We start from the raw sequence: 9,699 nt of genomic DNA, 5'->3' as shown, positions 1-9,699 counted from the left end.
CGCATTTATTTTCTATGCACTCATAGAAAATAAGTGCTGTTCAAAATAAGTATGTTCATATGTCTTCAGTCAGACAATGTTCCTACATGTCTGTCCACAGAGCATGCATGTGGGGGCATTGTCCGTTTATTTAATGTGAAAGGAAAAAGAAGAAGAAGAAGAAGAAGATAGAAAACGAAAAATGCACCAACACATATCTTAAGAGAGGGGAAGAAATTCTGGGAAATTATGTTGCCTCACAATTTGGTTACCACACGTCATTTCCTCCTGTGACAAATTTTGTGGTTTCTGTGTTTTAAAGAAGTTTGAAAGGAGTGTGATTATGACGAGTATTCACAATTTGCCTGTGAGACTGCGAGGAGAATGAATGGTCATGTAAAGAATATGCACTTTCAAAAGTTTATGGAATCAGCAGCAAGTAAGTGTCACTACGTCTTATTCTTATTAGTGTAGAAAACAGCATTTTTGCACTCAAGTTATTTTAGTGACCTCAAACTGTTCTGAAATTAACTTAAGTTTGCATTTTTCTGCATCAATGTAAACCATCAATATTTACAGCACTTTAACATACTTGATCTTCAGGTTTTAATCAAATGTAGTCAGGTACTCTTTAGAGTTGTTTATTTTTAACTCTGTTGCTCTGCCCTTGTGGTTTTAAAAAGAAATTTCCCTCACTAATATGAGGTGGAATAACCATAACTGACCAGTTCCTTTCTCCTCAGCATTGTTCTCTTTCCTGCTGCTTATGACTGCTAATTCAACAAAAACTGTGGCAGCAAGCAGAAACCAGCAGTGTGAGATAACACTGCAAACCTGGAAGCTCACCAAGCTTGCCCAGAAGGAATCTGTTGATCTAATCAAAACATATGTGAGTACAGACATAAAACTTCTTTATTCCACTTAAATTCTTGTGTGCTTGCAGAATGCTTCAGCTTTACACATAAAAGAACAAATTTAATTGATTTTTTTTTTCTTTTTTATACCAGAAAGCCTCTCAAGGAGAGATGTCTGAGCTTTTCTGCAAGGTGTCAGTAAACAACATCCCTGACCCCAACATCTCCGGGCTGGAACTCTCAGACAGGATAGCAAGCATCTATGCACATCTTCAAGCCTTTTTCCCACATTTCAAGCGAGTGTATGAGCAGCAGACGGACTTACAGTCCCCCACAAGCCCACTTCTGACTGAACTCATTCGTCTTAGAGATCGCAGCAGGAGCCTAGCTTACCGCATATCCGATCTGTATCACAACCTATTCCCCAACTTGCCCCTACCAGAACCTGCTGGTGGGCCAACAACACTACCTCCACCTCAGAATGTGTTCCAGCAGAAGGTTTACGGCTGTGCGGTCCTGAATACATACAAGGACTTACTGTCAAACATTTTCTTAGACTTGAGGACTCTAAAAAGAAAAGTCTGCAGAAGAAGGATATATATGAATGTATTCTTCTGAAAAAGGAAAAGATGAGCCTTATGGCTGTCACTGTTCAGCAGCACTTTGCTCACTAAATTGTTAGAGACTTAAAAAAATAAGTGAGTATAAAGGTGGGAGGTACATCAGTGTGATCAAGCCTATTTATGGTATTTAATATTTATTTTCTTAAATGTTTCTATTTGAGAGGTACTGATGAAAGAGTACAGAGATGCCTTCATGCTGTTTTTGTGTACTTAATGTGTTATGTAATGTTCTAAGATGTAAACTAATTTCTGAATGCTGCAGTCTGAACTGTTTGTTTATCACCGCTGATTTATTTGCATCAGTAAGATGCAACCGGACAAATTTATAAAGAAAATCATCCAAGATGTACCTTCTTATTTGTCACACTCCGCTTAAATAAAAATATATTTCTTCAACTTTAACATTTGTTTCTCTATTTTTTGACATGTGTAAAAGAAGAACTGATCTTACAGAAAGCCATAACAAAGGGCACATGGAGCCTGTGTGCAACACTTTTTCAAGTTTTTCCTGTGTTAAAAAGAAGCATCATGTGCTGTTTTCCACCAGAATAAGTCCATCAAGAGGATTTAAAAGAAAATCAGGAAGCTTCTGAGACGCTGACTGTGTGATATCAGATCTGAGTGACGCATGTGTTTAACACCAGGCTGCATCAGATAGGAAAGATTTCATGAAACTGGCAGGCTGTCTGGTCAGTCACAAGGTGTGGGTGTGTGTGGATCAGATAACTGTATATGTTAACAGTGTGTTTTTTGCACACTTCTATCCTTATATAGATGGACATGCAAGTGTGTAATAAGTAGAAGGGAAAAGCAGAAAAACAAAAATCCTGCAGAAATACCCTTCTTTAAATAGATCATTAACAGGCCGTGCATGCAGACTTGTCATCTTTACACATATTGATGGCCAGTATTTTTACTAAAATAAAATAAAACTTAGCCAAACTTTCCTCAACTCATGAGCTTTTAGGAAACTTAAAGTAGATGGGGATTTACTCTAGGTCATGAATCAAGTTCCCTGTTATAACTCTGGCTTATTTCAAGCACAAACACAGAGGGTACCTTAGGGCAACAGTTATTCTTCAGTCAGCATTATTCATTCATTTTCACTACCCTCTTAATAATTTATTGGGTCGCAAAGGCAATAAAGTCCACCTGAGTATAACTAACATATTATATATGGTTTGCGTTGAAGGACAGCCATTTAAAATAAAATCAACAAACAAGACATGTAACCTCAACGGAAGTGTTGTAATTATGACTGCTGTAACCACAGAATCATTTCCAAATTAATCCACAAACTAGAAATCGCATCACTTTCTGCTTACTGAGTGTGTGGGTGTGTCAAACTGTTGTCACACTCAGTTGCAATGGTTAAGGATAGATTACTAAAATTTGTCCTTATTTAGACACACGACCAGCTTCGGAAATAATGATGCAAACTCTTAATCATTATGACGATCCCCAGTTAATCTTTAATAATATGTTTCCACCTGTAGAGGGCAATATTTACCAAGAACTGAAAACATGAGATGAAAACATGGAGGTAATGCAGGAGAATGATAACAAAAGGCCTTGCTGTCATTATGGTAATCACTAACTTCCATTATATAACCTTTATTTTATTTTTCTTTTTAATCTGAAGACATGTAAAGCCACAGATATGACTATTGTTGTTGTTTGCTAAAAAAAAACAGTGATTAATATCACCTCATCTTCACAAGTTATGAGTTATCAGATTTAGTCATTAGGTATTTCCTGTAATCTTGCAAGGCAGTGCTCATATTTCGTTTTGTTTCAGAAATAAACATGAGCTCAAGTCATGTCTGTTTCATATTTATTGTGCAAACATAAGTGTACAGAACATGCATAAAGTATCATGTTTGACATTAAAAACACCTCAAATCCCTGTCTTGTCTATAATTAAGTACATTTCTATAAAAGACAAACGATCTTGTTCTTGTTTAATGTTATTTTTTGATTTAACATCTTAAAAGGTTCATTGAGAATTTATATTCACATGCATAGAGACATATGGTCAGTCATTGATATTTCAGTATTATTGCTTCAGCCACAAAATTCACAGAGTAGTCAGAGTAGTGGTACATTATTGCTGTCATATAATATATATATATATATATATATATATATATATATATATATATATATATATATATATATATATATATATATATATATATGTGTGTGTGTGTGTGTGTGTGTGTGTGTGTGTGTGGTCTCATAGTACTTAGATTTGCATAGTTGTTCAGACTAAGGCATATCTTCAGTGCAAGCAACAAACTAAATAATGAATATTAATGCTATAGTGAAATAATTTCCATCCTCCCTTCAGTCACAGGGATTGCACAATTTACTGTAAGTCTCACTTACACATGGTCATCGTGTCCATGTTCAAGAAGCGAATGCTCATTTTTGTTTCAATTTCAAAGCCATCCAGCAGCTGTAAAATACAGTTTTAGATCATATCAAATGTCTGACACTTCATTCAGGATGATCCACAGCAATGATAATAGCAATGACCAAGTAATACAGTAATACAGTAATACAGTAGTCCTGGTAAACTCACATTCTATTTTATAGTTTATACAGTCTGTGTACCAACCTTGAGAAAATGCTCAAATGTGATTCCTTCATAGAATTCATCAGGCTCCTATGCGTTATAAAAAGAAGTTATTGACTTAATCCTGACAATAAATGAATCAAACTGTTTTTTACAACAACAGTTTACATACCATGTGACCCATTGAAATGCTGGCCACCTCCAACATGGCTGCATCAGCAATGCTTTTGGCTGTTTCCTTCTCCAGTGCTCCGCTGCGAGATAACAGCTCCTCCACGACCTGAAAAGACGAAGACAACAGCTTGAAAAAATACCACCACTACAGTAGCTACAGGCTCAGTACAATGATCTCTAAAAGGTTCAGGAATGAGACGTTTCAACTGTTTTCTCTTTAGTTTAGCTGTGTTGCAGAAACACAGAGAAACAGAGAGGAGATACCCAGGAACCATTATAATTTTTATAATATAACTGAGATTAAATACTTAAAAGAAAACATGCTTCTAGATTTTTTTTTCAATAATTCAGAAGACGTTTTTATTATAAAATCCTTGTTGACTCATGTTTGATTGCAGAGTATGATGGTATAAAATGCATGTCAACTGTATGCATTTACATTCATGCTCTAGTTTTACATCCATTTTTGGAATGGTTTTAAGGGTGCCACCAGAGATGAGCACCACCTGCTGGTTTGTTTGATCCAGCTCTGTTATGTGCTTAAAATGAGGGTAATTTATTTTATTGCTGTTTTAATATTCATTATGTCTCTAAGAGCTGATGGTTGTGGCTGGTATCATCCAGCATTCTTACAAGGAAGCTGAAACTAGACAGATGAAGACAGGAGGAGTGCGGGGTCAATCGGTGTCCTCACACTGTTCCTGCTCGTGTTCCTCAAAAGACTTACCCTGCTCTAAACTTTCATCTTACAGCTCAGTTTTTTTGCTCTCCCCCACTTCATCTAACAAAACCTCTATTTTGAGTCCACAACATCATTTCAGTGTCAAATCATTTTTGCTCTTCTGGTAAAAAGAGGAAGCAACAAGTCAAAATGGCTCAAATATAATGCTGAAATTATATTACTGTTAACACTCGTACAGCAAAGAAAGAAACTGTATTCAAATAATAACAAAATAATTCTGTAAAAAATTATATATAACCTTTCTGGTTGCCATACTCTGTTAGCTTCATCCCCTAAACTGTGACATTACTAGTCGGCAGGGGATGTTTTCTTTACTGTACAGTATGACTTAGAGATTGCATAAATGTTGCTTGACCTCCACGTAGGACAAAAATGTGTTGCCATGTCTTAGAATAAATAACAAGGAGATGGTTTCCCTCACCCAAAATGATCACATAATGCTTCTAAACAGGCAGGAATATATATATGATAAACTAATGGCATGTAACATATTGATTGATAGGTAAATATGGTTTGGACATGAGTTATACCATTAAGAGTGAATGATTTATATACAAGCATGGACATGCTTACATGTCTGTATTCCTCAAGGGTGATTGTCCCATCGTTGTCTGTGTCATGCATGTTGAATAAAACTGTTGAAAAAAACAAAGCGTTCACTTTAACAGCTGTGAGTCAACCTCAGACAATGTCAAGCACGGGGTCATGTGTTTCACTTTTAGACACACATCTCAGTTTCTCTCTTCTGACTTTCTCGCGCTGTTCTTCTGTTATGTGCAGGGACGGGGGTCTGAAATGAGACATGACCACCAGGAATTCCCCAAAGCCGATCTCATTGACGGTTCCCTCGCCATTCTGGTGAAAGTTTCTGAAGAAATAAACAGAGAGGAAGTTATAACTGGCCAAATGCAATATAAATGGAATTTTATATATTTAAAATTTTGAATATAATCATATTTTGAATTCGATGCAAGCAGCACAGCACAGTGTTTGTCATCATAAAGCTTACTGTTGTATTTAGCTTTGCTCACTGGTATTTGTGTTGCCAGATGTCATAAGAATGTGTTGCTGACACACAGACAGGCCTCAAGCACATTCGAGCTGCTCTTCCTTTTAGATTTTTGGATTGAGGTCAGAATGCTCAGAGGATGCCAGTGCAAAATTTCTCTCAAACACTTTCAGTGAAAGCCTTGATCAACGTCATGAAATCAACAGACTCAGGCCCTGAGACCAGCCTCCAGATGGGGGGATAAAAATACAGCATAAAAATACAGTATTTTATATGCTGTCTACTATTTTCATTTAAACAGATGATTAAAATAATTAACCTTGTCCTAAGTTTTTGAGAAAAGGCTGCAGTTGCTTTTGATATGAATAACTTTTAAATAAAGTGATAAAGCTCAACAATGTACCTTTTGTCAAAGAAAGCCTCAATGATCTGTGCACGGATGGGATTGCATGCTAGATCTGGGATTTCTTCAAATTGTTCTCTCCTGAAAAAAAAAACAAAAGACTGTTTAAACATTGTGACATTGTGTTGAGACATCAATATTGTTTTGCTGTTACATGAACTAACATGATGCTTGTTGGACAGGTTTGTAGTTCCAAAGACAGTTGGCCAACTGTCCAGCAGATTTCGTTTGAAAAGCTGTTTTTTTTTTTGTTTTTTTTTTTAACAATAAAGAAAACAGAACTGCTACAATGGGTAGCTTACCTTAGACTTTCTTCATTGTGACTCAGCTGTTTGAATCTTTTATGCAGAACTCCAATCTGTTCATATGAAACTGAAAAGAGAAGGTAAACAGACAGCAGGCGTAAGTTATTTTAAGTTGTATTATAGTTAATGATGTTCATTGGCAGTTCTTGGGATGCTTTCAAAGCAGCTAATTTGACTATTCATGCGTATGTAAACCAGTTTGGGTTGTTTTTATGCATCTCCTGTACACGCCTCTATCATAAGAGACTAAAGGTTAACTATAATGTAATGATATATAACAATGTTCGAAAAACATTTATTTTTTTAACGGTATCATCCTTTATTATAGATAAAGTTACACTTCGTTTACTTTCACTTTAAATTATTCCGCAAATTGACTGCGTTACCTTACAAACCTTTGTGTATGAAGCATTGAAGTAAATTCAAACTATTTTTCATGATTACATGGTCGAATTTTCCATTTAAGAAAATACTTGTGATTAAAGAAAAGGAGAAATTATAAAGCTTATTTCCGTTTGTGGGGCTGTCTTAGACGCTTCCTTCTTGACTAACATCCGAAGCGCTTGAAACCGATACAAACACCAATCATTAATACTTACAACCCGTCTTTTCCGATAGATCAATATATTCAGGATGACCCGGTGAGGACTGTAGTGCACCCATAGCTTCAAAAGTCTCCTCTTTCAGCAGCAACCTACACCTTTAAAAGAACTAAAGACAAAAATGAGCCGTAAATGGAATCGACAGGGATGTCAAATGATCATGTTTCAGAGTAATCCATGTCCACGCCAATGTTTTTACAGGTCCAGAGCTCACACCTCTTTTCTCCTGTGTGCTCGCCGAGCAGGTTTAATTCTCCGCAAACAGCACAGGCCACTTCCGCAGCAACCGTCCTGATGACGACACATTCAGCCTAACAGGCTGACGTTTAAATGATAAACTCCGATGTTTTCATCTGATCAAGGGCTCTGGCTTGTTTATATTGACAAAGGAAAGAAAAACATACAGACAAAAAATAGGTTACCGTTTTTGAAACAGGAGACAGACTGTGTCAAATATCTAACTTGCGTTATTAATTTATTAGGTTTGTCATTTCAGCAGGTGGAGAGACCTGCAGGATGCACCTGTAAGCTGTAAACTCAAAATATCCTTTAAAAATATTAAAAATGACATTTTATGCATACGATATAATATTAAGCTTAACAAGAATAAGCTGTAAATAATATAAACTATAGCTTAATATAAACTTACAGCTTTAGTCATGCTTTTTGTTCTGTTTTCTTCAGCAGAAGTGTGCTCACTTCATTGTTCTTGGACATGTCAGCTCAGAAGCTGTAGCTCAAAGCTCTTTCTTGGCTTTGGTGTGCCCAAGAGCTCCACAACATTTACTGAATGGACTTTGAGTTGATATTTGCCATAAAGCGTTTTTAGTATCAATTATTTATACCCTGATGAAAGTAGATCAGTGTCCTGTAATCTACACTTTCACACATTGCATTGGCTTTAAATTAAATGCAGAAGTGTCTGTTTAAATTTAGAACTGAGTAGTATCCCTTTCCTGGAAATCTGCATCCAGTATGAAAATTGTATGACCCCTTTAAGCTCCAGCTAGCAGAAATTTCTGCATCACTTTAACCACTTACCTAGTACAAACAGCCCAAGACTGAATGATGATTATTATTACTATTAGATGAATAAAACTTCAAGCAGAAAGCAGTTGTTATGATACAAGAATATTTATGTTGCACCAGACCCGGTGCTACAGGTGGGCCTCAGGGGGCAAGGCCCACCCATTCACAAATCAGGCCCTCCCATCCAAGAACTGCCCTTTATATTTTAATTAATATACTTTTGAAATTAATTTTGATTCAAGAGCTATTTTATAGTGGTAGTAAATCATCCTAATTAGACTCTCAATATATTTGCAACTTTTGTGTGTATTTGTGTTTGTGTAATAAAGCAATGTGCGCATTTTATCATCCAGTCTCGTGATAATTTAAAGGCTGCATTATGTTCTGTAGTTATCACAATGTTTGGCAAAAAGTCATTGGCTTGCTTTAATGAAGTAGGAGTAGATACTTTTTGACAACTTACATAAAATGGTTCTGTCACGTGTTGAGAAAGAAATGGACCCAGAGGCAGGCAGAACCATAGCTTTCCTTACAAGAACAGACCTCACAAACAGCAGGGAAACACAACAGATGGTTTGACAAAGGGAACCTGAAACCAAGGGGTATAAATACACTGAGGACAACCAACAAGCAACCAGTGAAGTGAGTTTGCTAATTAAATCCAGGTTTGTTGACAAACAGGTAGGAAAAAGCAAAACGGAATACACAAAGGGAAAAACTACTTAAAGCAGGAAGGACAGAATTTAATAATGACAAGACTAAAAAACCCAAACCAAAACCCACAGATTATGACAGGTTCAACAAAACATGAAAAAAGGAACTAAGTCAGGTGTCACGTTGCAAGAATTAACAGGTTCCAGCAGCCTGGATGATTCCAGCAATGTGACGAGACCTAGCAAGAAGTATCCGCTACCGCAGCCACAGGTGTGTGTCCATCTTCAACCTCTACCTCTGCAGGTATCGACTTCAGCTGGATAAAACTCTGACTCATCCTTACTGAGTGTAATAAGTCGCAATTAATTTGTTTTTTTACTAAGCGTTCCTCCACGTTATACCTACATCCACTGGATGTAGAACTTTGTTGAGTGGTAAGAGCATGATGAAAAGATCTTTGCTGAGCATCTGTGTTGTTCTGGGTGAAATGTGATCCACGGTGCTGAATGTCTTTTTCATAATATTGCTGTTTAGGTCATTTAGTTAGAAAAGTCTGATTACTGGTTGAGATTACTAGACTGACTTTGCTATCCATGAATAAAATGTTATATCTTCTCTTATAACCTGTCGGTCACAGCTTACATCAACAAGATCCAATTTTGTCTAAGTGTCTGCAAATTTTTCATTTTTTTCTTCTTTACTTTAATAAATAGAAGAGCAAAATACTTTAATTGTATTCTATACATA

At 36.4% G+C, this 9,699-nt stretch overlaps 2 protein-coding genes across 3 annotated transcripts; one reads left to right on the top strand and one right to left on the bottom strand.

Moving 5' to 3' along the window:
• Positions 1 to 332: 332 nt before the first annotated feature.
• On the top strand, positions 333 to 1,858 carry m17 (IL-6 subfamily cytokine M17). Its single transcript, XM_041970405.1, has 3 exons — positions 333 to 418; positions 723 to 868; positions 987 to 1,858. The coding sequence occupies exons 1-3, from the start codon at positions 364 to 366 to the stop codon at positions 1,449 to 1,451; spliced, it is 666 nt and encodes a 221-aa protein (XP_041826339.1). The 5' UTR covers positions 333 to 363; the 3' UTR covers positions 1,452 to 1,858.
• Positions 1,859 to 3,273: 1,415 nt separating this feature from the next.
• Positions 3,274 to 7,572, bottom strand: tescb (tescalcin b). Of its 2 annotated transcripts, XM_041969183.1 has the most exons (9): positions 7,486 to 7,572; positions 7,267 to 7,378; positions 6,665 to 6,734; positions 6,363 to 6,443; positions 5,679 to 5,818; positions 5,524 to 5,585; positions 4,207 to 4,314; positions 4,077 to 4,124; positions 3,274 to 3,914 (listed from the first exon to the last, which is right to left on the bottom strand). In XM_041969183.1, exons 2-9 carry the CDS (start codon positions 7,328 to 7,330, stop codon positions 3,837 to 3,839), a joined length of 651 nt encoding a protein of 216 aa, XP_041825117.1. In that variant the 5' UTR covers positions 7,331 to 7,378; positions 7,486 to 7,572; the 3' UTR covers positions 3,274 to 3,836. The 2 variants fall into 2 exon arrangements, with proteins under 2 accessions (XP_041825117.1, XP_041825116.1); XM_041969182.1 differs by having other exon boundaries at positions 7,267 to 7,551.
• Between the last annotated feature and the right edge of the window lie 2,127 nt (positions 7,573 to 9,699).

Source organism: Melanotaenia boesemani, chromosome 19 (assembly GCF_017639745.1).
Source record: "Melanotaenia boesemani isolate fMelBoe1 chromosome 19, fMelBoe1.pri, whole genome shotgun sequence".
Taxonomy (NCBI): domain Eukaryota; kingdom Metazoa; phylum Chordata; class Actinopteri; order Atheriniformes; family Melanotaeniidae; genus Melanotaenia; species Melanotaenia boesemani.
This window is presented reverse-complemented; position numbering and strand designations above follow the sequence as displayed.

Excerpts from the sequence above, each read along its gene's own strand:
- m17 (XM_041970405.1), top strand. The coding sequence starts at position 364 with ATGAATGGTCATGTAAAGAATATGCACTTTCAAAAGTTTATGGAATCA. Across the intron at positions 419-722 it reads GTTTATGGAATCAGCAGCAA|CATTGTTCTCTTTCCTGCTG; the intron begins GTAAGTGTCACT and ends CTTTCTCCTCAG. Across the intron at positions 869-986 it reads TTGATCTAATCAAAACATAT|AAAGCCTCTCAAGGAGAGAT; the intron begins GTGAGTACAGAC and ends TTTTTATACCAG.
- tescb (XM_041969183.1), bottom strand. The coding sequence starts at position 7,330 with ATGGGTGCACTACAGTCCTCACCGGGTCATCCTGAATATATTGATCTA. Across the intron at positions 4,315-5,523 it reads CCCTTGAGGAATACAGACAT|GTCGTGGAGGAGCTGTTATC; the intron begins GTAAGCATGTCC and ends TCGTCTTTTCAG. Across the intron at positions 4,125-4,206 it reads GCATTTCAATGGGTCACATG|GAGCCTGATGAATTCTATGA; the intron begins GTATGTAAACTG and ends TATAACGCATAG.